We start from the raw sequence: 27812 nt of genomic DNA, 5'->3' as shown, positions 1-27812 counted from the left end.
GAAAAACTAACTTATTTTTTTACCTGCTCCCAATCTCCAGGATGTTGTTATGTATCATTTGAAGAAAAAAAGTAAACAGGCTGGAACTTGTCTCATTAAAAGTTAAGCTCTAGAAATGGGACAAAACAAAGCAAGATTTGTACTTTAGAAATGTACTGAAACTAAAAATACAGTATAAACTTAGAAGATAAGCAGAAACCTCTATAAAAAGCTAGACTGAAGTAGTTCAAACCCCTAAGGCAAGAAACAAAACACCTAATACCAAGATCTGAATATACACACTAAAAAGCTGCTCACATCCAACAAGTGAACAGTGCAGTTCTGGTTTTGTTTTGCTTTAGGAGAAAAGCAGTTTTGATTGGTGTTACATGGAAAAATAGTCAAATACAACATCCCAAACCACTTTTTAAAGTACTGGTATACTATACTGGATTATTACAATGCATGTCACTCTTTTGGCCGCTTTCTATCCTGCAGGGCAATTTCTGTAACTGTCTTGTTCTTTATAATTCCACAAGTATAGATACACTCACTGGCCAGTTCTGCTGCAAAACACATTCTTTGCCACATATTACCAACGATTCCATGAGTGACTGCCTGTCCATCCAATATTTATGAAGCTTTGTTTTAAAAACTGTGTAATAAAGAAATTATTTTAGAGCAGTTTAAATCCCTTCAATAATGACTTCATGAGAACTAAAGCAAAATGACTTCCTATTTGCAGAGATCAGATATCAGGCAAATGCCCTCAGCTTTGGATAGAGCCATGTGAGGTCATGGTTATTTGTATTGAAGAGCTAACACGATGTACCTGTGGTACCCACACCCAGGCTGCCATGATACTTTTCTCAGAATAAGTTTTTTTTAAAAAAGTAATGTCACACACACACACGAATTGTTTTCAGACGCAGAATATTTCAAAATAGAATGCTGCTGTTCACACAATATCTGGCATAGTTATCTAAACCAGAGTCCACTGGAAAAAAAAGAATAAAACAAAACCTACATACACATCATCATCATCATAGATGCAGCTAGTTTTCATTTTCATCCATGTACTCACTAGGCTCTCTGCACTTTGTAGGATCCTGGAATTGTGCACACTGTATATTCTACTCCTATGTCCATACATATACAAGATCATCTTACTTGTATGTTAGAAGCATAAATTACCCTATGTAAAAATTTTCCACTGGCAAGTTTAGAACAAAAAAAATTTAAAGAGAAAGTAGCCTGTGAGAAAATACCTGTCTGGTCAGCTGATGCTCAGGAATCTTGCAGGTTGTTATCATGGAATGGAACACCATGATGCTGAACAATAAAACGTATTAAGAAACTGACCAAGCACATAATCTACTTTTATGCCTTTCTCTGGCATGCTCCTTGCACAGAAGGAAGTCTTGAGAACAAACTCAATTAGTACAGTTCTCTGCAGGACAAGAACTAAAACAACAGAAGGATGCTTGCTTCTTGTAACAAAGCATCAGTTGGAGTAACTTTAAGATACATATCATTTTTAACCATACTTTAATTCACTGAAAGTGAGAAATCTCTTTAAACAAAAAATACAAAAGTTGATCTTATTTTGTGCTGCATTTTAACTCTTCTAAAGAAGAGTTCATTCTTATCAACCTTGGCAGGTGATAATTAAAATAAGCTTTTCTTTCTTTTTTCCAATTAATTTTTCTATTCTATGCAGTTTGTTATTCAAGATGCCACACCTATTTCCTTAGCTACTTAGCTTAGAATACATTTTACTCATTCTTACTTCTGTGTGTTTTGGAGATAGCAACTGTTGAAGCCCTTCTTTACTCAGACAGTTAAGTTCTCCCTTGAGAACTGCTGCAACAAACAATGGAGTTAGGAAAGGAAAAAGAAAACATTGGTTAAAGTGAAAGTTTGAGAGGATGATAAAATCTGGAAGAAGTCTAGAAGGATATTTTGTCAGATTTCTTGCCTGGTGCACTTCTTCCACTGAACACTGAGAGCCTGTTATCAAAGAAGAGATGACAAAAATCTTTCTATGGAAGCTGCTGGGTAACTAGAAGAGAGGTGGTGTCACCACATAATATGTACATTCAATCAAAAATCCCAGTCTTCCTCCAATTCTTCTGTAGCTTTCTTTTTCAGTTGAAAGGAAGTCTCCCAATACTTACCTGTTCAACTATTATTGCGTTTTGCAATGAAGTATTCTCCTGAAGCTGAGACACAAACTGCTTCATGTCTGGCATAAAATCCTTGAAAGTAGAAACCTACATATTGAGTGTAAAGAAATAAATGACAAAAGCAATAGAAAATTCAGTATCTGACTCTTTTATTCAGTGAAGGTCAAAGGGCCAGCCTTATTGCGTTATTTTAATCCAACAATTCAGCTGTTGTTAAAATGAAATAGCTCCCTCACATCTCTCTATTTCCATAACACATTTATCTTTATTCTTATTAACGCTGAATAAAAAGTGCAAAAATTAAGGAAGAAAAGGAAGCTTTGCTACCTCTGGAAAATATCCAACACTATTAAAAAAGGGTTTATGAAGTAATTACCTCATCCAAGTTGTGACTAAAAAAAGCTATAAACAAAAATATTCCTTGGATTGAAACGTATCTACAGCAGCAAATAGAAGAAATCAGCAAGTCATACATGTCTCCTATAGAACCTCCTGGCTTTTCCATTTGTGGTAATCATAATCATGGCATAGCGCCGTATGCAGTAGACAGTTCTTTTCTCGGGGTTTAAGATCCGTGAAATCACTTCCACAAGTTTATTATGAGGAATGGTATCATAAGCCCTGGAGACATCAGCCTGAAATAGAAGAAGTATCTTCCATTATGAATTCATCAGAATCGCTGTAAAGGAGCACTGTAAACTAATTGCTGTGGTAGTATGAAAAAAGGCTGAAAGATAAATCACATAGGAAATAAATTACTGCATTATTCAGTCCAAATTTGTGACAAAACAACAACTCATTGCTTATCTGCAACACCTTTCATCACTCATCAATGAGTTTTCCCTTACAAGGGATAACCAAATCATCAGTTTTAGCACATTTCTTGTTATTAACAGAATATGATACCATATGCAACCTTAGATCTAACACCGAACATTCGATCATTTAACTAAAGTTTATTGCTGATATTTTTTATACGTTTTAAGTATTTTAAGAAATCTTCGTCTCCATATGATCATGGAGGTGGCATCTTAGGCTTTTGGAAAGCTGCAAAGCCAGAAGTTTTACCTTTTCTAAACCTCATACTGCAGTTTCACCTCTGCTTTTACTTGTCATAGTCGAAATTCAAAACCTTGTGAAGAAGCAACAATCTTAGGAGAACTACGTCAATGCCATGATTCTTTGGCTTGAAAGATAACGAGACAATCATGGAAAGTAACTTCAGGACAGGATGACAACTGACATATGAAAGCACAAGAGAGAAGCCCCACTACAATATATATAAAAGTGTGTCATTTACATATGTCTGTATAAATTGCCCCAATTCAAAGCGCTGAACTGATCTCAAAGGTTGCCTGCTACACATAACTGAAAAACAAGTGTTAAGAAGAAACTCCTTCAAATAGTGGGATACGACAAGCAGTCTTTTTTTTTTTTTAAGTGGGAGAAGAAACTTGTTGGAGAGACACTAGAGTTCAAGTGTTCATTTTCTACAGAAACTAATGATACTGAGATAGAAAGAGACCTATTTTTAAAAACATACTGAATTTATCCAAATGCACGTAGCAAGTTTTTCCTGGTTCTCCTTTGGGGAGATGGTCCTAACAGCACATCTAAGCTTATTTTTTTTGTCCCATTTTTCTACCCAAGTAAATGTAACTGCAGAAATACAGTGCACGTGCAGAAGCAAGACCTGCTACACGTCAGAAAGACGGACAGAAAAATATCAAAGTAAAGGAAGATCTACTGTAGGGACACCTCCTCTCAAGAAAATCAACCAACCCCACTCCCCAAAAAACAACCAGAGTCTGTGTTAAGTATGCACAAAAGTTTATTTTGAAAAAGAAATAATTATGCACTCAGATCACAGTTATTACAGCTATGGAAGTATCTGCAAGTTGACTTTGAAGAGTCAGTTTGAATATGTAATTAAAAAGACATACCTTTACGTAGTAGAAACGAGGAATTTCACCATCTGATTCAAGAACCTTTGTAACAAACTTCTTCCATGCCTTGTAGATATCATCTTTCCCAAACACTGAAGAGCCGATAAACCTGGTGTTTATAGTTCGTTCATAATTTAACACACTAAATAGATTTTTTAGTCGAGTGTTGTAGTGATGCATCTAAAAAGAGACCAAAGAGAATCACCTTAAAGTATGCTGAAATACATTAAATTCTGTGCAATATACAATTTCACATTTAGATGAACGATGAGAATAATTTTGTATGTTTACTATATTATTTTGGTCAACCGCAGTTTTCAGAAACCCTGAATATAGCTGCAGTAACTACTCTGAAATGACAAAAGAGCCTCAGAGATCTTTTTTCTTTTCCTTTTTTTTTCAAACATCTAAATCCTATAGAAAATGTGTTTTTTCTGTACCTGACTCTTGGAAATCAAGGTGTAATAGTTAAGGAGATAAACAGATGGACTCCAGCAAATAAAACAGCCACCAATTAGAAGGTAACTTCTTAAATATCATTAATTCTCTCTGCTGGAGACTATCACCACAACAAGAGCAGCAAAAAGAACACGTGCCCCAAGACTTTAGGCTAAGTCCAGCTGCACCATCAGTTCAGCCTCTGGAGGTACTTTATGCTAGTACATTAGCAAAGATTTAACTCTCAGCTATGGGAATAGTAATTGCCAGAGTGGCAGTGAAGTCGTGCAGGTTGACTAGGTCTGTAAACACCTTAACGAAAAAAACCAATATTGACAGACATGTCAACAAAGGAATGTTGAAAGGGCAAGCCATACTACTGAAAAAAATAAACAAACCGCACACATAGCACACTTAGAAAGCAGTTTAGAATTTCAGATAAGTCCTCCAAAATGTATACAAAGAACATAAAAGGTTTCTTACTGTCAATGGTAGTATTGTGATCATAATATCTACACTGAAACTACTAATTATGGAAGTATTCCAATTCATCTGAAAACATTTATTTTTGCACTGAAAAAAACCAATTAGTTTTAGTGAAAAGCCAGCAAAACTAAAGCACACCAAAAGTGTTTAGTGTACTACTGCCACTGCTTCCAAAACAACTTGGTCCAACCTCACTGTGTACATAAAGTAATTATGTTCGCTCATTGTCTGATCCTGCAAAATGTTTTTGGACAGTTTATAAAACAAAGATTTATGAAAATTTAGACACTTTCCTGAATTATTGCAGTGGTATCTTTTCTGCTATAGCCCAAGTTCCTAAGAAAAACAGTCAAAAGGGTAGAGATGTAGCTCAAAGGTAAATAGAAGCAGCCAGATCAAAGTAAACATCAGTAGAAGAGTTCCTTCTTTCCTTCTTAATGAGCCTATCCCAGGATGGCTGCTTTTTCACAAAAAACACACCTTCACCTTTTCACAAAGTTGATAGCCATATGGGTGTTTGCAAGTGAGTCAGTAAAAGAAAATTGGGACTGGTTGCAAACCCAGTCTGAACTAAACTCGAGAGACCTGGAGTTGCAGTATTCACAGTAGCTCCTCATTTTCACTTTAGAAGGAATTCCCTCAAGCCTCTTAATTCCCCAGTATAGGTCCAATGCACAGAGTTGTTAATATTTTTGCAAAACTTAATGATCTGCTGGAATGCGGTGAAAGACTATAAACACTCAGACAAATCAGATCTTTTAGAACCCTGCTGCCTACCAGTGCTTTGAGCTTCCCATTAAAAATAAAAAAAATATTGGTTCGAATGAAAAAGGAAAAAGGATGTAAAGCAAATACGTAAAACCTTTGAAACAAAACAAAATCTACAGTGATTTGAGGACAAATTCACAGAACTGAACTCATTCCACCATGTATTTTGCAGCAAAGTTTGGGAGTTGCCCAAAAATCAGAAGTTGGTTTGCTGGATATTTGGGAGACCATCTCTGGCAATTCATCTGGACATATTCCAGTGTTGAGCTACAGAAACTGGCCAAGACTACCCCTACAATTCCAGTCTGGCTTCCAAATTCCAAAACCTGCAATATTGTCAGGAAGACAGAACTAGAAGATCGTCTTCCTTGTACAATTTAAATGCTAGGAGGAAAGTGGAGAGCAGAGACAATGTGGATATGGTACAGGATGAAACTGGAACAGAGTGCAAGACAAAATGCCATGACAGAAACAAAATGAGTAGCCGTGCAAGTTTAGGAAAAAAGGAACAAAAAAAAAAGAAAAAAAAAAGACATCACTTCCATTAGGTTGGAATTAATGAATAAGATGATTGTTTTACACTAGACACTTCTCTCTGTTTCAGCCTACTATCTGAGAGAAGAGGTAACACTACCACCACCTTCTCTTTCATGGATTTAGGAAAATCCTTAGCTATGCTTTGTGACTAGTTTAGACAGATGAGGTCTGTCTAACAGCTGAAGACCTTAGTGTCCTCAGTTATTTGTCTGCACGCTCCAACAGCAGTCTATTGCTTGCACTCTTCAGCAGATCTAGATATTCCCCCTCAGCTCCAGAGCAGCCAGGTTAGCTCAAAACACCTGATGAGCTACCATGGTTGACTTTGAACCTTCGTCTTCCTCAGTATATTCGTGTCATCCTTTATGCCAGATCTGTTACAGGAGCAATAGCACTGCAGCTATTTCCAAATTAAGTGTGCGCATACTCTCAAAGCTGACAGTCTGATTGTCACACAAAGACTATAAAGAAAGAACACTTCAGAGCAGCTTTTAGCAGATGCCTTGTAAATTTGGTCTGGGATCACGTATTGAACACTAAATACTAAGCCACTAACCTCTCACCCATTTGGAGAACACTTAATCTTGTGCACTAAACAGGACTCAGCCTGAAGGAAAAACAATTAACGCGGTCATGCAAGACAGTGAAACTGGGTTCCCACTATGTCTTGTGGTTAACTAGCCTGTTGAATAGATTATTCTGTGCACCGTATGTTCTGTCTCTGTTCCCACGCTGCTGCAATTCCCAGCTTCCTTTCTATCTCCCTACTACGCTTGATTCAGCTTCCTCACCCTTCTTAGACCTTCTGTAACACACCTAGTTCACCACTTTTCGGCTCCCTGGGTTGACCTGGCACAACAGGCAAGTAGCTGAATAACGTGCAAAATCAGCATTCAGGTAAATCACAATAGGCCAGCCTCATCCGTCCCTCACCCTCTGGTGTGCCAAACAAATACAACATGTTAATTCAGAATACTCAATATCTGACATTTCTGTCCTTCTGCTCCCATAGATGGCCAAATGCCTACCACAACCAGACACAGCAAGCCTGAGGGAAAGGGATGGAAAGAAAAGAGAAAGAAAACATGATTACCTGACAGACCATGCCATTCTGTTAGAATATGATTCTGGAACTGGAAGCTAATGGTAATTAAGCACTGGGAAGGAAGAAGCTACGTTGCAACGGGCAGAACCATTCAGTCATTCTGATTTGAATGTTCCAGTTCACCATGTTAAAACTATTTTTTTTATAACAGAAAACCTCACTCGCTTTATTAGCTGCCTACATGAAACACACACAAAACAATAAAGAAAATAAAAACCTTCTTTTCTCTGCTTTCCCTGCTGAATGCTCGTGCTTCAACAACACCGCTCACTTTTACTATGGGTCTTAACCCATTCGCTTTGGGAATGAACCGGAGCTTTGATGCCATTGGAACATATTTTTTTTGACGGACAGCTTCAATCTCCTCTGAAGATAAAGCACGTAGATGTACTTTGGCAAAATGGTTTCTAAAATACAAATACACATTTCATGTAAGCAATAGGAAAGGCAGTAAGTTAAAACTTTTAATCTCTTTATGATAACTGAAGCCAAATATTTTTCTAAGAAGATAATTACAAATATTAAACTCTGCAGCAAGTGTCACGGAAATCTGAATTTCAGAACAATTTCACGGTATCTTAATGACAATGTAATAAAATAATAAGAGAGTACACATTTCTGCTTGATGCAAATTAAGATAATTAAAAAAAAATCTTAGTTAACATAAATGAAAATTTAAGCACAGGTTAGCCAAATACATTTGAACATTATGAAGTAGTTTTTATGCAAAACAACAGGTGGTTGGGTATTTCTCATGGTTTCAGAAGCTTGAAAGACATTAAGAAAGTTGAGTAGAACCTTCTGAAAGCTATGTTAAGAAAGATCCAGGGAAGGACTTACTGTAATGGGCTGTTCTACTCCCAACATTTAGGGGACCTACTACTTCTTAAAAATTATAGTGAACTGCGATAATTACGATACCTATACAACATAAGGGTATTTAGATATCCAGTAACACAATTCAAAAGAACGGATCTGATGAGCAGGTGTTAGCTAAAATGAACAGCAGAAAATAACGAAGAATGGAAGGCTCTCAAGTCACAAGTTCTGAGCTCCGTATGTTCATATTACTGAGAAATGTGCTTCCCTCTCAGACACCCCTCAGAGAAGATAGTGCCTGGAGAGCCTCAAAATAGCTGAGGCAGCCCTAAACAGCTGTCTCACAGTATCTCCAAACCCCAACTTCTCTCCTCCCATGTGAAGTAAGCTGCTTGCCACCTGTATGAATGCGTAAACTGTATTAGTAGAAGACCTCACATTACATTGCACACTCAAAAAAGCAGTGCTGAAAGCCCTAGACTTTTGAGCGAAGCTCATGTGCAGCTGCTGGAATCAGATCAAAAGTCCATATAGCTGCCTATCCTGTAGCCAACAGCAAACACCCTGTCCTGACAGCATGCCCTTGGGAAGCATGCAGCAGTACCTCCTTGGGATGCTTCCCCAGCTTCCAGTGATCTGCAGTTCAGGGACTTCCTGAGGCAAAGGTGAGAAGGGGCCTCCTGCACGGTGGGGAAATATGTGGGGAGAAAATCAGAAGAAATGGGATCATCCCCGATCAGGGTCTTTTGAGTTCAGAGCACCTTGTCCTTACACACTGGGGTTTTCCAGGAAACTTGGAATAGGGAAAAATGGGCTAAAACCAAAAATATTTGTTTTCTTTTAGTCACACATCCCACTAAAAACAGCATTGTATCTGATATGTAGAAGTTAGTACTTGATGATACTTTATGCCAAAAAGTAGCCTTTGAAGTACATCAAAACTACAAAAAACACTAATTGCAACACTAAGTCTGTTAGTTTGAAGACAAGACAAACAGAATATGCGGGACTGAAAATTATATTCAACTACTACTATTTAAATTGCATATTCTGTGCTACAACTGCAAACAGGATTGAGGCCCCATTAAGTGCAAACACATATTCAGAAGAGCTGCACTGGAGATACCAATGTTAAAATGAGGGAGCGATGGGGCAGGAGGGGAAAAAAAAAAATCACACATACAACACTGCAGATCAACAGACCACTGTGAATGCAAAAGGTTCACCATATAATACAACTATTAAAACACAAGGCATCAACTATGCTCATTTTGCACAGTTCCAAAGCTCTCAGACACCAACAATGTATAATGAAAATCCAAAAGACATCAACCATGGAGATGTGTGCACAATACTGTTCATTAAAATCACTACATCTTTCCTATTTTCTCACTTAATTGCTTAAAATTTGATCTTAAACAATGCCATAACTTAAATACATGGATGTATTTTTTAAGACCAAAAAAGAAGCCAGGAATTCCACAGCCGCACTAAAAAGAAGATATGCAGCTTTTAAATCCCTCAACCTTCAAAAAAAATTAAAAAAAAGCCCAAACCACAAAATTACTGTCTGAATAGAGTATTACAGCATTTCAGCAGAGATATTTTGTTGTTGTCGTTTTTTTTTAAATTAAAGCAGTAAAAGCAGATTATTTTTAAAATTAACTTTCCCAGGGTTACTTTGGGATTCTGTCACCATGCTTCACTCATTTTTAAAAGGTATAAAAAAATGATTTACAAAACCAAAAACCTCTTCATAATCGATTTTGTTATTGCAAAGGTTTCTCTTCTCCTACCACAGTACTCTAAATTTGCATCAGTTTTCTCACATAAAATATTTCTGAATTTATAAGTTGCGCATACTACAGCCACAGGCTGAATTTTCTTTTGGGAAATTAATCAAATAAAAGGAGGATAAATGGTCAAAAATTAAAGCAGATTGATATCTTTACACTACAAAACATGAGATTTCCACACATTCCATTAATGTTCGATTAGTTTTCTAATGTTACCTAATTCCAATGTTCTGTAACTTGCCCCAAATAAACTTTCGGTAGTAGAAAAGCATGTTTTTCTGGAACATGGTCTCGGTGATATAGAAAAATGATCTGAGCAACTCAACAACATAGGTATCCATCAGCCAGTACAGGAATTTAGCCAAAAGTTCTTCACGGAAACAATGTTCATAGGCAGGAACAAAGTGATCACCTTCAATAAACAATTCAAAGGTAGTTATAGTAAATATCAACTATTTGTATCAGTAAAGAAACAACATACAAACAAAAAACCCACACAAAACACTCTTTGCTTAGCTTGAGGTTAATGAAAAGAAAAAAAGCACAATTGCATGGATGTCACTCCAAATTTTCACTGGCATTACATAACGTGACCCAAGCTTAAAGTAGAAACACAGAAACTAATTTGCAATGACAAACTGACAGATAGGATACGAATACATGCTATTAGTAGCCTAAAGGCTTACTTTATTCCCCCAGCACCGACTGTGCAAGATCTTTAATGCAGAAAGGCAAGACTATTGTGAAGGGAAAGGTAAAATGGAAATAAGTGTACTACAACATAAAACTTGTTTTAAAAAACGAGCAAAAAATGAAAATACTTAGGTATACTGTAAAAATAACAGAATTTAACTGGGCTCGCTGGGTGATAAGAATGATATTCAGATTTCTCAATAACATGAAAATTAATTTCAGGGTTAGGCTTTATTTCAGACAGCCTATATAAAAGTCATTGCTGCAGTAAAAAAAAAAAAAAAAGAAAAAAGAAAAAAAAAACCCAAACCACCCTAAATCCATCAGCACTTGCAACATTTAGATGACATAAAAATCATGAACCCAGAATATTCCCAGCTACTGTCAAATTTTAGGCCACATGGATTTGTAGTGATGTCTAAATATTGGTAGGCAAGTAGGGAATAAAAAACCCCGTGCTACAATACTGTATTTCTGACAACTTCCAATAATACTCTAATTAAGAGTAGAATTTAGCAAAATACAACAGGATAATTTGAAGAAATTATACAGACATATTAGTTTAGTTGAATAGCACAAATCATGATTATGGCACAGATGTGTTAAAAGCAGCTTAATTTTGACACAACAGAGCTGAGGCTTAACACTGAAACTTATAAAATGGAAGTATGTTTCCAGTTCTCTACCCTGTTTGATTTTTGTGCGCTTCAGGGCGGAGACATTTCCATGTATTTACAGCACCTATGAGAAGACTACCATAAAGAGATAAAACAGTGTTCACTTCAACAGAAGCCAGGTAACATCAATGAAAAAAAAATCCAATGATTGTTAGAAAATGCTCTATCTGAAGCGTTGCAACATGCAGCTGTGATACACAAATTACATCAGAATGTTGTTAAGTAGCTGTCCTAGAACTAGTTCATTTGTTTTCTAAGTTCTCACAATAGATGTAAATGATGACTACAATTCAGGGAACTGACAAGAAACCACTACTACTACTTTGGAGGAAAAAACCACCCACCTTCAGCGCAGTAAAGCAATTAAATATGTGTTTAAACTTCAAGCACAAGGGAGTAGTTTCATGAAAATTAAAAACAAGCCTATATGTTCCTTTTCCCTGTATAAGGCCAGAGAATAAGACTATTACATTTTTTTTAAGATAAGATGTTACAAATGACAATGAAACAAATGTGTATTTTACAATAATTTTTTTTTTTTAATATTGAACTCCTCAGCATTTTGAAAACCACGTTTTGAGCTACAGTTTCTGAATAAAGAATCAATATATTTGTTAGAATTAACAGTTTTTTGTGGAAGTGTAACCTTCCCTATTTTAGGCATCATCTCTCAACCATCAGATTTTTTATTTTCCTCTTACAAAGAACCTGTAGCAATTGCAAAACCTTATCATGCCTTTTAAAAAGGACTAGCATTTTCAGCTCACGTTACTGTAGGATCCAAGTACATCACGAGGTAAGAACAAATACTGCAAACATACCAGTTAAGAAGTGCAATCCACATTGTGTAGATGGAGAAGGGAAGCACAGAAAAATGACATGCATTAGATCCTACAGCAATCAACCAAAGAACCACAGCTTCAGCCTAGGCTTAAGCCCTAGGAAGAAAGATTTCTTCAAGGAAGCAAGATTTACCCTTCATCAACTGAAAGGACTAAACAGAAGGGATCTGTAGAGAATTTTGAGCAATCAGCTGATGCCCTCATGACAGCTTTCAGCCAGGGACCACTCAGTCTGGTGAACTCTGCACCAACAACTACCCAACCTGAAGCAGTGCTCAGTAAGGGTCTCTTGTTCCTAGAAAAGAGCTCTAGACGTATGGCAGGACAAGCCCCGTATTGCATGGGTCCCATACTCACATCTTTCGTGCAGGGTTGATGTGAGGAGGGGGGAAACACGCTGTGGGATGGTTCACTCCCATAGCAGAGGAACACATGCCACTACAAGTGTCTTGGTTTGCCTTTAGTTCTTTCTGAAGGTTTACGGTAACCAACAGGCAGACTACGTTTGTTCCTTACGTGCTTAGGTCACGCTTCAATGAATTTTCAGAGTTACTGCAATTTGCAGGGTAGGGGTGGAAGGGAAGGTTTTGTTGAAAGGCCCAAGTTCTGAATTCATGTTTATGAAAATGTCATCCTATTAAACACAAAAGGCGTGAATGAAAACTTAACTTTTGGAAGGAAGATGGGCTTAAGTGTTCTCCCACCATCAATTACAAACACCACTAGGTTTGCTCTCTCAGCTACCCAAAGAACCCAACAACTCTGATTCAGTACTCTCCCCTTCCCACCTTAAGCGTGAACACCATCATCTGACACCCCCACCACTTAGTTCTTTAATATAAGAAGTACCTTTGACTAGACGAAGCCACATGCAGTCATTCACTCTCATCTTCCACATCAACTCCTGCAACGAAAGCTTAGCAAACTTCCCCATGGAAATGAATGCTTTCACGTTTTTTAAGAACCGGCACTTGTTATGGTTTGAACCCCAAAGCTCAGCGGGGATGACCCGCTCCAGGCACTCCCTCACAAAGGTGTACACCTGCCAGTGGCTGCTGTGCTGCTTGAGGAGCTCCCGGAGGGCTGCATCCCACACCTCTCCCGGGTTTTGCTCCTCACTCTGCGACTCCCCAGGCACAGGTTTTGCAAGAGGAGTACATAACACGGCTGGCACATCAGTGTGACCAGATTCACATCTGACACTTGTCACAAACTCGGCAGGCTCTTTCCCAAACTGTTCTGCTTGCTCGTGAACCTCTGCTTCCCCAGGCAAGGCCGCCTGACAAGGCAGCTCGGTTTTTCTCATGCTGCTTTCAGATATCCAAACAGGGCAATTTTTTTTCAAGAGAACTAAGTAAGGGCACTTCCCATGGTTCTTTAACAGTTTCTGAAATGTGTGTCTCATTTGCCAGTAGCGTTTGGGCAACCTCTTCTTTCTCCAGTTGTGATGTGGCAGACTCTGGTTGTGCTTTTGCTCCAAGAGATTTTGGCTTAAGAATATAGTTTCTATAAGCTGTCTTCCACCTGCCTGACAGCCCTGCAAGCGATTCAATAGAAACGATTTAGGAAAACATTCTTGGAAACTCCTGTGAGAATACAGAAGAAACTTCCTGTCAATGTATACTGCAGAACGCAAGAACGTATTTGGCAACTTCTTTGCCAAATGAGCTAGGGGACTTTCCCGCCTTCTGCAAATTGAAGAGACACCCTCCATGGGTTTGATTTGTACAGAATCCAACTCAGATTTGTACATATGCATCTCTACTACCTTCCTATGGGATTCTACTTGTCTTTCAATGCTGGACTTTAAAGGTCTGTTACTCTGAACTCCTCGTGGAAAAGAGCTTTCACCTGCCACAAATTTCTTCCCATCATGAGATGTGTGAACTAAAGAAGGACCAGACATATCACTGTTACTTCTTTGAGAAATGTGCTTTTTTTTAATGAGACTTACAGCATGTGATGCTACATACCCAGTTCCATATCTCTTGGAACTACTTTGGTTTACATCGGGAGTCAGATTACAAGCCTTTTCCTCTCTCATTTTCTCCTCTACTTTTGCTCTCTTAGCTGGAATTTCAGGTTGTTCCCTATCAATCTTCCTTTTTAAAGACGGTACTGTAGCCGAAAAATATAAACTGGAGCCACTCTGTTTTTCCAGATGTTTGCTAACCATTCTTATCTGTTTTCTTGCTTTACAAACAGCTTTTGCAGAATACTGGTAACTGGACACTAAGCTTTGTATCTTGCTATTTTTTTTATTTCCCATGCTGGAGACATTAGCTTCAAGTCTTTGTCTGCATTTCCACCACTGCAACTTTGAAAGATACTGTCTATGAAACATAAGTCTTTTTTGCATATAGTCAAGCAAGCTACTACGTTTATGCTTTGAAAACCTTTGTTTAACAAACACTGAGGATGAGTCCACATTATGTGAAATGAGTTCATAAACTGGTTGCCCACAAACTTGGTAACAATTACTAGGGGGAACCAGCATGAAGATTGCACAGTGTTCCAGCAAATACATCATGACATCATCCCCTATTCTGCTCAGCAATGTTTCCCAGAGGCCACTGATACGAATGGTTTCTGTTGCGGTATTGGGTAGGTAGCTGTATATATTTGAAGACGGCATGATTTGGAAATGAGAACTGTTTTCATCCAGTAATGAATATCCATACGCGAGGACGTTCTTCTTCCTTTTTTCACACAGTCTCTGAACAACTCTTGTGATGACTTCACTCTGACTAGATAACTGAAGAAAGAAAGAAAAAAGAAAATGAGCTTTTATCACCGACTCTTCCATAAACCACAACATATGCTTTAAATAAACAGACACGCAAGACACACAATCCTAGACATCACCTTCAGATGAAAACCTTTCAAAGAAATATTAACGATTTACAAGCGCTACACCCAAAAAGTAAGATTTTCAAGCGTGCTACAAGATGTTTACATGCAGCAATACGGGCCTACGGCTTTAAGGAAGTCTTTTTAACGTCTGCCCCTTTGATCCTGGTTTTCATGCCCAGGGAACACCCTACGCTACTCCCCAAGGCTCCCTCAGCAACCAGGACTCCAAGGCCTTCAGGTCACCCTGCCCGTGCTCACGCAGGCTCTGACCTCCAGGGTACGAACACTGATTTTTCTTGAGGCCTCCATTTCCTTTTACGTAAAGAAAAGTTCCAACTAAACCACTCGGTTCACGATTCTAAAACCCGCTCAACGAGCTTGCGGAGTTTGTTTCCTACCGTCGCACGGTTCTGCCTGTGCACCCCGTAACTCGGGGAGCGAAGCGGCCTTTGCCTCTCCGAAAAAAAGTTTCTTCTGCTTAAACACCGACCCGACCCGCCAGCAGTTCTCCCCCCGCCCCCTTCTCTATCCTCTCAGAGCATGGGGGAAAAGCGGCGGTTTTCGTTTCCAGTCGCTCCCCGGCCACATGCGGTCCGTTCACTCCTACCCCCATGGGGCAAGCGGAGACTCGGGGAGCCCCTGCCACGCACGACCTTCTCTGTCACCTCCCGCCCACCCGCTGGCGCCAGGGCTTCTCTCGCCCACCCCCCAGAAGGGGAAGGCGGTGGTGCAGGGCGTGGGGGATGATCCCTCACCTCTCCCCGCCAGCCGAGGCCCGGCGGGGAGGCCCGGCAGCCATGAGGGGCCGAGGTCGGCCGCCCCCGCGCCGGCATGGAGGACAGGAAGCGCCCTGCTACCCCGCCAGGGCGGGCGGCGGCGCCGGGAGCCCTCTCCCCGGCCCCTCACCGCTGCCGATAGCCGACGGGGAAGGCCCGGCTCCGCCAGCCGGGCGGTGGGGGGTCTTCGCTCCCCGGCGAAGGCTGCGCTGCTCCGGCCGCCCCCGGGCCCAAGGCAGGTGCGAGCCGGGCCGCCATCAGTCGCGCCCAGCCTCCTACCTGCTGGAAAGTGAAGGGCCGGGGGATGGCCCGGGCCCCGCGGGGGACGCACACCAGGCACTGCCCCACGAAGGTCCGGTAGGAGGGGGCGTCGTCGCCCCGCAACACCTCCGCCTCGCCGGTACCGCTCTCCCGCAGCCGCCGGATGAAGGTCTCCAGCGGTGCGGCTTCGGCATAGCAGCCGCGCAAGGCGGCCAGCACTGCGGCGAAGGGCTCCGCGCCCGCCATGTTATAGCGGGGGAGAACGCGGCCACGTGGGGCGGCCCCGCGCTCCCCTCCCGCACCCCACCCGCGCAGCTCCGCGGGCAGCAGGGAGCCGCTCTTTAAAAAAGAACTTTAAAAAAAAATTAAATAAATAAAATAAATCAAAAGTAAGTAAACGCCCCTCGCGAAATTGTTCTCCGGCTGCTGCCTCCCGGCGCCGCCGGGCCCCAACGTGGCCGCGGAGGGGCGGCGGCCGAGGCGGGGCGGGGCGGGGCGGGGCGGCGCGGGTAGGCCGCTGTCCAGCTCCGGAGCTCCTTCCCTCCGCCGCAGCCGCCGGGTGAGGCAGGGCCGAGGGCGGCGGGGGGTGTCCGTGGGGCTGAGAAGCAGCGTGGGCCACCACAGGTGCGCGTTGGGCTTTTATTTTCAGGCAGCTTGGTAGCGTCTTTTTTTTTTTTTTTTTTTTTTTTTTTGGTGGGTAATTCACGCGGCGTGTTTCAGGGTGCTTGGGGTGGGTCAAGAAAGGCGTTGGGAGAAAGTTTCGGAGGTATTGAAGGAGTTTTTTAAGCGAGTCTTGCTGGTTTATTAAGGTAGATTTCCTCAGGAAGAAACCGGGAAGATTCCAGGTGGCCAAGAAGGCCAACAGCATCCCGGCCTGTATCAGGAACAGGGTGGTGAGTAGGACGAGGGAAGTGATCGTCCCTCTGTGCTCGGCACTGGTGAGGCCCCACCTTGAGTCCTGTGTCCAGTTTTGGGCCCCTCACCAGAAAAAAGACATTGAGGTGCTGGAGCGGGTCCAGAGAAGGGCAACGGAGCTGGTGAGGGGTCTGGAGAACAAGCCTTATGAGGAGCGGCTGAGGGAGCTGGGGTTGTTTAGCCTGGAGAAAAGGAGGCTGAGGGGAGACCTTATCGCTCTCTACAACTACCTGAAAGGAGGTTGTAGCGAGGTGGGGGTCGCTCTCTTCTCCCAAGTAACAGGCGATAGGACAAGAGGAAACAGCCTGAAGTTGTGCCAGGGGACGTTTAGACTGGATATTAGGAAAAATTTTTACAGTGAAAGGGTTATTAAGCATTGGAACAGGCTGCCCAGGGAAGTGGTTGAGTCACCATCCCTGGGGGTATTTAAAAGACGGGTAGATGTAGTGCTTAGAGATATGGTTTAGTGATGGTTTTTGTCAGAGTTGGGTTGATGGTTGGACTAGATGATCTGAAAGGTCCCTTCCAACCTTGGCAACTCTATGATTCTGTGAACCCCTTTGAGGACTCCATAGAGGGTCTGTCTGAAACAAGCACAACTGCAGGAAAGGTTATGGTGGTGATGAACAGAGTAAACCCTAAAAATAACTGGCTGGTCGTGGGTTTCTCATCAAACTCATGAATGAAGAAGCCAAATCGCTTATGGCAGTGTGTAACCTCCCACTCAAAACTTTTCTTGGTATCTGAAGACTTCATAGTAGCAAACTTGATTCCAGACTGTAAAAGGGATTGCAGTGGAGTTCTGGGAAACTGTAGGTCTCTAAGTCTGATGCTTATGCCAGGTAAATTGGTAGAAATAACAGAAGATATGATTGGTAGATGCTAGGAGAAATACAAGTTGCTTAGTCAACATAGCTCCCATAAAAGGGAGTCCCGCCTTAGGAAACTCTTTGAGTTCTATGAAGGGTTGGGAAGGCATGAAAATGATGGTAATCTGGTTGATATATTCTACTTCAATTCCCTAAAACCTTTGCAAGAAAATGTTATCAATAAAAAAAAAAGCAAACCACAAACCAAAAACTAAAATGGAAGGTGCTGTTGCAGATACATTATTGTTAGAAGATAAGAAGTAGAGGTAGGGATAAATGGTCAGTTCTTTCAACTGTGGAAGATCCCCACCAGAGTTCCACGTTAGTCTGCACTGTGTAACTTTCATAAATGACCCAGAAGTACTGTAAATAAACAGTAAGTATCAAGATTTGCTGATGGGATGAAGTTATTCAAAGCAGCAAGGACACTCCCCTCCCCTCATTGCTCCAAAGGTGACAGCACCCTCAAGGTAGAACCCAACAGTGATGTCTAATGCAGCTAGGCGTGCGGCAAACACAAGGTTCACCATTCCTGTGAGGAATGTGTTCAGGAAGAAAGAGGAGGAGGAGGAACAGGAGGAGGAGGAAGAGATAGGGGTTAATTAATCTTGAAAATGACAACCTGACACCTGACTGTCACCATGGAGTCCTCCTCAGTAGCCAGTGGGTTGACACTAGAGAAAGCAAGGGCATGAAGGTGAGGAGGACCATCTCTGAGATCTTGATGTTTAGGGTCTCCTTGAAGAGGTGGACATTGATCTATGGCTTTCTATCAGCGGGTCTTCCTTAGGAGGTGCAGTCCCAGTACCAGTGTACAAGGAAGCAATTGGGTTGTGGTGGTCATGAAGGATGTGCCCACAGCTGAGAACATGCTGATTGCAGGTGAGGTTGCAACTACTTGGCCCTAACTGTGGCGGTGACAGATCCAAGTTCTCAAAGCTGGTTGACGTGCTCATCGCAGATGACTGGGTTGTTGTTGCTGCAGGCTGAATTTCTGACGAGGTCTCTTGACCCTTTCTACCAGCTGGTGGTAAGTCCCTCAGTAAGTCCCTACCTGTGCTTCTTGCTGATGGCAAGACCATTGGTGGCAATGACCACAGCAATGGTGGAGGAGGAGAGGAGGGCTGCCACGGCCAGGTTAAGGGGGACTCTTTCCTCCTGTTTCTTTTCACAGGTGCCACGTGATTTTCTATGTGTCTACCATTGGGCTGGGGAGAGAATTCAGGAGGGAGTGGGGGAATGAAGTGACATGGAAAAGGAGTGAAGTCATTTTTTATGAGGATGAATAAGGAAAAGAATAGAATCACTGAGTCATAGAATAGCTGAGGCTGGAAGAGATCTATGGAGGTGTCTAGTCCAGCCCCTGCTCAAAGCAGGGTCACTTAGAGCGGATTGCTCAGTGCCGTGTCTAATCAGTTTTGAATATCCCCAAGGATGGAGACTCCACAACCTTTCTGGGCGACCTGCTCCAGTGTTTTATCACCCTCAGAGTAAAAAGTTTTTTCATGTTTAAGAGGAATTGCCTGTATTTTAATTTGTGCCCACTGCCTCTTGTCCTGTCGCTGGATACCATTGAGAAGAGTTTGGATCCATCTTGCTTACATCAGCTATCTATACACTTTGATATGATCCCCACTGAGCCTTTTCTTCTGGTCTAAACAATGCCAGCTGCCTTGGCATCTCCTCATATGTCAGATGCTCCAGCTCCTTAATCATCTTAGTGGCCCTTAGTGGGCAAGTTCACTGGGCTCACTCCAGTATGTCCATGTCATTCTTGTACTGGGAACCCAGATGTGTACAAATAATGAAGCCACAGTTCTCCTCAACAAAACTTATCCTTCAAGGCAAACCTAATTTATCCACATCCTGCTTTACAACCAGCTCCTGTAAAAGGGAGTTACCATGGGAATGGATGAAAATAGTGCAGTGGTAAAAATAAAATGCCATTTTTGTAATCCAGCAGTGAAGTGAAAGGAAATAAGATGTTATGTTTAGGTTTAGCTTCAGTAATGACTATTTAAAGACACAAGCTTACTGCGAATGTGTCTCTCTCTTTAAAGCTCCCTGTGAAAAGGCTGAAAGGAGACTGTTTTGAGAAGTGTCACGAGAAGAAGAAGAAAGGTGTCGTTCAAAAACCTGAATCTGCGTTCAAGCATCAAAGTAAAAACCTAGTAAACCAAAATCGGAATAGTTTGATGCATAACTTTCCATACCTGAAAGAAACATCAGACACCAGAAGTGGGACGGCTTGCCAGGAAGTCTGTAATGTAAAAGTAGAGAAGGAAGACTTGGGGCAACCGTGGCAATAAGGAACGTGAGGAGGGTCCTGTGGCACATTGTTGCACACAGCATGATCTGTCTCAAGCTCAAATACTACAAATTATGTTGTTCAATAAAGAGAGAGGAAAAAAACGTTCAAAAAATCAGTGAGTCTCCATGATCAAATGGTATTTACCGGTGAGTTTAAAGGAACTCAGTGACTGAACAACTGCCTCAATCATGCCAGAATGTTTTAATATCACAAGCTATGAAAATATGTAACATGACACCAAGGACCTCAAAGGAGATCACGGGGACTACCTAGCAGTAAGTCTGAGGACTCTGCTGTGGAAGTTGACTAACTCTGTAATAGAGAATGGATTTAGTGAACACATTGATAACTCTGGCATAATGGAGGAGTCAACGTTACATTTGCTGAGGATGAGGTTATATGGGACGGGATATCCCTTTGGTCAGTTCAGGTCAGCTGTCCCAGCTGTGTCCCCTCCCAACTTCTTGCCCACCCTGGCCTACTCACTGTGGGTGGGCAGGGTGGGAAAAAAGAACTCTTGACACTGTGCAAGCACTGGTCGGCAATAGCCAAAATGTTGGTGTGGTGACAACACTGTTAGGGATCCAGAGCCCGGCACCACACAGCCTGCTATGAAGAAAGGTAACTAACTCTGTCTCAGCTAGACCCAGAACAGTTTGTCAGAGTAAGACCCCTTATTGATCCGTCACATCCATCAGTCTGAGTTGTCACTGACTGGGGGATCTTCAGCCAATGTGGCTGATCTTGGTCCCAATCTCACCCCGAGGCGGCTGCTCGAGCTAGACCCATACAGTCATATGGTGTTAGCCAAGGACATCCCTCCAGTTTAACCAGCCACTCAGTGTAACCCCTTTTATAGGGCACCCATCACAGCTTTCCTCTTTTGTGGAATGCAGCCTGCTGGGACAGTGACTTGCTCGCTTCTCTGGTGGGCTGCATCTTCATCCTTGGTTGTCTTTACAGTGGTCTTGGTAACTGGAGGTGCCATTTGTTTCTCTGGCCGGCTTCCTAAGTTACAGAGCTCATCTTGCAGTGGTGTGGGGGAACGAGCCCTTTCTACCACTACTATTACTGTTACCAGACTTACATGGGTCTGGCTCTTCCCATGTGTCTCCACCCCAGTCCTCTGGATTGGGACTCTCCCTGAGAGTTGCAGTGGTCCCTTCTCCAGATTTGAAGTGCTCCTCCCAGGCCACTGTGTGTCTCTCGCACTGTGTGCGATGGTCCCTGAATGGTGTGTCTCTGTTCTCACACCAGCCCCAGCCTTTCTGTTTGATTCAGCTTCTCCCTACTTGCCTGTCGCTCCTTAAAAAAAGTTGTTTAGCGTTTCCTTCTCCTTCTACATTTGTGTCCTCAGAGTCGTGGTCTTCACTGCGTCAGACGCCCTGTGTCGGTCAAACTTTGAACTTTTCAATTCTGTTTAATTAATGTTGAATGCTGCTTTTCACCCCTCAGTCCCAGCATTTCCTCCACAGGAAGGAGGATCCCTTTGATCCTTTTCTCAGCCTCTTGGCTGACAGCCAGCCATGCCCAAGTGCATCGTACTTTGCTCTTCCTCAGGCAGACTTTTCCTCGCTGTTTCACGCTGCCTTTCACTATTAGAGTTTGAGGGGAAATGCATTTTCCGTGTGTGCTGGGTTTGGCTGGGATAGAATTCCGTTTCTTCATAGTAGCTAGGATGGGGCTGTGTTTTGGATTTGTGCTCAAAATAGTGTTGATAACACACGGATGTTTTTGTTTCGGCTGAGCGGTGCCTACACAGAGTCAGGGCTTTTTCTGCTCCTCACACCACCCCGCCAGCAATGGGCTGGGGGTGCACAAGAAGTCGGGAGGGGACACAGCTGGGACAGCTGACCCCAACTCACCAAAGGGATAACCCATACCATGTGACATCGTGGTCAGTACATAAAGCTGGGGGAAGAAGAAGGAAGGGGGGCATTCAGAGTGATGGCATTTGTATTCCCAAGTAACCGTTACACGTGATGGAGCCCTGCTTTCCTGGAGATGGCTGAACACCTGCCTGCCGATGGGAAGCAGTGAACGAATTCCTTGTTTTGCTTTGCTTGCTTGTGCGCAGCTTTTGCTTTACCTATTAAACCATCTTTGTCTCAAAACACGAGTTTTCTCACTTTTACTCTTCTGATTCTGTCCCCCATCCCACCGTGATGTGTGGGGCTTAGTTGCTGGCTGGGGTTGAACCACGACAGCATCTTTATAACGGCTTCTGGGATGGCAGAGAGGGTGAGGCTAACCAGTTCTTTCTCAAGCAAGTTGTTGAGGGGTTTGTTGGTTTTACCAAATGAATCACTGCTTATCACTTTCTGTTCCCATGGTCAGCTCTAGGCAAGTGAAAGGCCTGCTTCTGGCGGAGACTAAACGGCAGATGTAGCAAGAGACGAGAATTTCAGTCTAGGAAATGTAAATTGCTAAGTCTAGTTGGAAAAGTAGAGGAAAAGAGTACTCCAGTAGATCCTGTGGAAGTCAGTCCAAAGTGGGTATCTGTGACGACTCTTTGAGCTTGCAAGGGATGCAGATGGGAAGTTGCAGGGCAGCAGGGAGTCACAGCGTGCTGGCTAGCTGCTGCTGGCTGGCCACGAGCCAGGCACTGAGTGTTTGGGCAGCACTAAGCTGGAGCTGTGCCAAGCCTGGTGTTCTCAATGGAGCGAAGAGCGTAGCTGCGCCTCCAAAGCCTATGCTCAAAGGCTCTTGCTTCAGCGGCCAGGTGGTTAGCTGGACCAGAGCCTGCACCTGAACCACGGCAATGAAACATCTACCTGGCTTTAGGCTGCTCAACGCAGGCTAACCTGTGGCTGGAGACTGATAGAGGCAATTAATGCCTAATAAAAGTGTTCAGAGTGAACTTTTCATAGTCCAAAATAGGAGTAAGACAGCTCACGAGTCTCTTGCAGGTGCGCAAGACTCCATCAGTGCAAGAACAGAAGGAGAAAAAATCATCATAAAGGCAAGCATCAAAGAGCTCTATCGTAAGTTAATACGGATTGTGGAGCTGTGGGTGACTGAGAACACTAGGGGCCAGAAACCAAGAGGCTTGCAAGAAGTTTTACGAGTACCATATGGCAAGGACCAAAAGGACAGAGTGCTGCCAAACAGAAAGCTGGGAGGAGAAGGGGAGAAGCTACCCAAGAAGCTACCCTATTCTTTAAAGTGAACATAGGCAGATGTGAGCCAGAATTCCCCAGAGTTGAAAGTGTTTGTCTTTTGAATCTGAACTATTTTTGTTCCTTTTGATGCAGGTATACTCCTCAGGGTGGGAGTTAGCATGAAAAAAAAAGACAATAAAGGATTTTTTTTGGATTTGATACTAAAAGGAGCAGTAAGAAATAGGAGAATTGCATAAAGGAAAAACTGGAGCAAACTGATTAGCTCCAGGTATCTTTAAGAAAAAGCATTGGCGTTTAACGCGGATGGATGAAAAGATGTGACACCGCTGGAAAAGTGCATGGATCCTCACAGATACAGAACCAAACCTCTCCTCGTGGAGGAAGGGAAGCAGTCAGAGACTGTCGTTGGGCGTCTGAGAAAGTTGGGCTCTTTCTGGCTTTATTTCAGAACTCTAGATTCTATTCACTCAGCCAGTTTTACACGGGAATATCAGGAAAGCCTGAGTAGTGCGTAAAGGGCAGGGGGAAGATGCTGTGCTGGTACTGGGTATCCTCCTGAGGCCCCTTCCCACCTGCATCATTTGAGATCTTACAGTACGGCCCCACCCCCAACCCCAAATCACTGCGATCTTTTAACTTCCAAAGCCATTAGAGCCTAACGATGATGCGAGATGGTCACCAAGTTGCTTACTGCAGTTAACCTCATTAGTGGTGAGGAAGTTTTTAAGTTACTCTTGAACTCCGAAATAGATCACAGATGCTGATCATCTGGCATGAGCTGCAATACATCCAGTGAAATTTTATATACAGGAAGTTTTTCTTCGGCATCAACCGCATGTTGAACCGCATTTTTGGTTTACGCTGACGTCATTGCCACAACTCGAAAGTTAAAACATTTCATTTAATATCTCCAAAGTTACACTGCTTACGTAGTTTGTCACCATCTTTGCAACAACAAAAAGTAATTCTCTATCCCGTATGCCAAGTCTTTTATTTGGAAATGGAATGCATAAAACAATGACTTGAACAGGAAAGTCTCGCTCATTTTAAAGACTTAAAATGCTCTAATTTTATATTCTTTATGACTACCGTATACACTATTATGAGGTCATCGTCATCAGAAATGCAAGACAGAAGACCAATAAACTCACAGTTTGTAAAGGTGCAAGAGTGATTTTTCAACAGCTACATACAAAAATGAGTGATGAAACATTAGAAATACCCAAATGTGGTATTCTGGACTTTCAGAAGCTATTTTAGAAGAACCAATAACTTGATTGTTTTGAAATGGCACAAAAAGGGAATCTGTTATATGCATTATTTATATCAGGAAAAATTTTCACACGCTTACATTTAACTAGTATTATGAAATACGAATCCCAAATGAGTTTGCCTAACAGCCAAGAGCTCCTTCCAAACAAATTCAAAACAGGTACAAGATACAGCAAATGCAACCCTGGTTTTGCATAGACTTATTTGTGTACGTTTAATGCTAAAATCAACAGTCCTCCTTAGCGCCAGTTAACAGCGTAAAGAAACCTTAACATGAACATAAGCTAAATATTCTCTTCAAGAGCCCTTTCCATTGCCAGTAGCATCTAAGGAGGACTTCACTATAAGAAAGACTACAGATTGTGACAAAAGCACTTAGGCACATTTCTGCATTTCTGTATCTTTTTGGGACCCAAGTATTTATATGTTCAGACTTCCGCAGTATCAGAACTGGATAAAATCCACTTCATAAAGTGGCTACAGACTGCAGGAGTAGATCTGTGTTCTTCAAGGTTATTCAATTGCTATTTTCAATCAATGGCAAATTGAGGTTAAATAGCCTTGCACAACCAGCATGCAATTTAATAAGGAAACTTAAGAATCATTAGGGTTAATTTGTAAACTTATTGACCAAAGCAAAACTAGAATTGGAAACTAGATTTTGGATTTTTTTTTTAATTTTAAAAATTAAAAATTTTAATTTTTTTAATTTTTAATTAAGAAACTTGCTTTTAAAAATCTAGAACCATGATTTCTAGATACAGCTGTGAAGTTTGAATGTTAGTATCATAATTCAACCTGACTGTTCTCAGGCAATATGGATTTTAAATTGTGTGAAAGGAAGATACCTGTTCTTCACCAGGCTGGTTGGTCGTCCCCCCCCGTCTCCAGGTAGTTTGTTGAAGTATTGTATTTGAGCAAAATCATTCCACTTGAATGACATGTGCTTCATCTGATAAATAGAACGGGGCAGGGAGGGAGAGGGGAAAGACCAAGGAATTATTCCCTTTGAAACATGAGAGAATTGGCCCAGTAGGTCACTGGGGTACCACACGATGAGAAATTTAAGATGTGTTAAGAGACTTTCCTAGCACATAACAATGATTTGCATTATACGAATACCTGCTATGCCAAGAAATCAGAAGGTCTGTCAACAATGCAGAAGGATTTATATGAACTTTGATACACATTGAAAGAAATCATGTTACGGTTTTTTCACATCTTCTTTCAGTTTAAGACAACTGAAACCCTCTACCATGAACTTGAATTTAACCCCATCTCTCTGTTCTTATATTTCCAAAAAAAGTGTTTTAAGCGATGAACTTAAAAGCCCACATACAAATTACAACTTTAATCATGATTTCTAGAATTGCCATTATCTCCATTATCAAATGAGAATGATTTGTAATTAGCACATAATCCAATATTATACATTTTATTTTTGACAGCCTCGAGTTTGGCAGTAATGCTCGATTCTGCTGTAACACACGGGCTTTTTTTTTTTTTTCTTTTCATAGCCTAGTGGTACGGGCATCACACTTCCAGTTAGCGAGTTGTCTTAAAAACATAGATTAGGGTATTTATTACAATGGTCAGGACACTTAGGTTTTCAGCAAAGAGAAGTTTAAATGCAGGGTTTATCTAATGACATCTGTCAGAATGCGGACCTTGCGAGGACAAAAGAGGATCTTGAAATAGGAGCATATCAAAACTAGATTTTGGCAATATAGAAGATGTATTGTCCGTGTAGTTCTGTCGTAAGCTTTAAAAATACTCTTATTAAATAAGTTTTTCCTTCCTTAAGACCAGATAATACATGAAGTCAGTAAGAGTCCAGGGTCAGAATCTTCTTCAATTCTTAGTTATTCTCTATGAGCTTTTTTTTTTGGCTTTTCTTCGTAAGATTCTCCATACTCATTCACTCTGCTCTTATCCACAGGATAAAGCCTGGCAGAAAAAGCCAAATGATTAGTTACAACATTGTCTGCTACCTGGAGGAATTAAGCAGTTCTGTGCTACTTAATTTTAGAAGTGAATTTCTTTCTCATCATATCCTCTATTCCAATTTGTGACAAAAAAATACAACAGTTTTACAGATTAGCTACAGATACATTAGCTTCTTCCCATTAAGACTTAACCAGTTGTCTCATAACTGGGCCTCTTAAAGAGACGTATTAGCGTCCCTAAGGCTTGGCTGGAGTATTTCTCAAGCAATCCAAGATACCTCCCAAACGTGAAACCAGTGTCCAGCCCCCATCAGAAGTTGTTGAGCTCTTAACTTCTAGAAAAATACCTTGGAAGGGACCTGTTTTACTACAATTACGTGTGATTATATAAACCTAAAACTGAAGTTCACGTTTAGTATTAATGATTATACCAGAATATATGGATGTGTATGTCTAATGTGATCTAGGCTTAAAAGTCTTGTTTGCTCCACAGATGAATATTTATTCTCGGGAACAAGAATACACTTTCTGTAGCTTCATTTATGAACAATATTTCAACGATTACTGCATACAGCCTTCTTCCCCATCTGATTTTAGTTACTTAAAGAATCTGAAACTTGCCAGATACTGAACTTACAAGAGAACATGGTAACTCGTGCCTGGAAATGAGATAAAGAGGAAAGCAGAGCAGGGCGATCCCTCATCAGAAAACATCCTTCACTAGTGCCTTGCAGAGCAACTCAGGAAGCACGCCTCACATGTAGACACGGAGCCCCTCAGGAAGGGTTAGAAGCCCAAAACTCCTAAGAGGGTTTGTGAATACAAGCTTAAGAATTGCTCTCCTTCACCTTACTTCAGGTATTTGTGTTTCAGGTTAATTTTTATTTGTAACTTGCAAATGTGAAATTATCTACTGAAATGGAGGACTGCTGTTTTGGGGAGGGAGAAGGGGTAACTGACAAAAATTCCGTGCGTGCTGTGAGAAGAGGAATTTCTTGACTACTCTCTTAGCATGCTAAAAAGGGTCCAGGAATACTGTCAGTTACAGGAAAGTGCTTTTGTTCCTCTTATTTGCATAGAGTTGTTCTTTTCAGGATCACTCTCAACGTTCTCTTGACTAAGCATATACAAAAATACCGTTATCCAGACCACACTACGTAGTACTATGGTATAAAAATTCCGCTTGAAGCTATTCCCCAAGCTATTTCATAGTTC

The 27812-nt window shown here is 41.6% G+C and overlaps 2 protein-coding genes across 3 annotated transcripts in view; both read right to left on the bottom strand.

The window, feature by feature from the left end:
- The window catches only part of TERT (telomerase reverse transcriptase), a 32715-nt gene extending 16184 nt beyond the window's left edge, over positions 1-16531 (bottom strand). The window contains exons 1-8 of the mRNA XM_054193160.1: positions 16181-16531; positions 13122-15027; positions 10277-10472; positions 7663-7852; positions 4109-4291; positions 2639-2800; positions 2157-2252; positions 24-109 (exon numbers count right to left, since the gene is read on the bottom strand). Coding sequence (XP_054049135.1) covers positions 24-109; positions 2157-2252; positions 2639-2800; positions 4109-4291; positions 7663-7852; positions 10277-10472; positions 13122-15027; positions 16181-16408 — 3047 coding nt within the window. The 5' untranslated portion in view covers positions 16409-16531. The remainder of the gene's footprint in view (positions 1-23; positions 110-2156; positions 2253-2638; positions 2801-4108; positions 4292-7662; positions 7853-10276; positions 10473-13121; positions 15028-16180) is intronic.
- Positions 16532-24259: 7728 nt separating this feature from the next.
- CLPTM1L (CLPTM1 like) overlaps positions 24260-27812 on the bottom strand; it is a 28033-nt gene continuing 24480 nt past the window's right edge. For both annotated transcript variants that reach the window (XM_054191413.1, XM_054191415.1), the window contains one exon: positions 24260-26598. In XM_054191413.1, the coding sequence (XP_054047388.1) occupies positions 26514-26598 (85 nt within the window). In that variant the 3' untranslated portion in view covers positions 24260-26513. The remainder of the gene's footprint in view (positions 26599-27812) is intronic.

This window comes from Rissa tridactyla, chromosome 2 (assembly GCF_028500815.1).
Source record: "Rissa tridactyla isolate bRisTri1 chromosome 2, bRisTri1.patW.cur.20221130, whole genome shotgun sequence".
Lineage (NCBI taxonomy): Eukaryota > Metazoa > Chordata > Aves > Charadriiformes > Laridae > Rissa > Rissa tridactyla.
The sequence above is the reverse complement of the archived record's forward strand: the minus strand, read 5'-3'. Positions and strand labels throughout refer to the sequence as shown.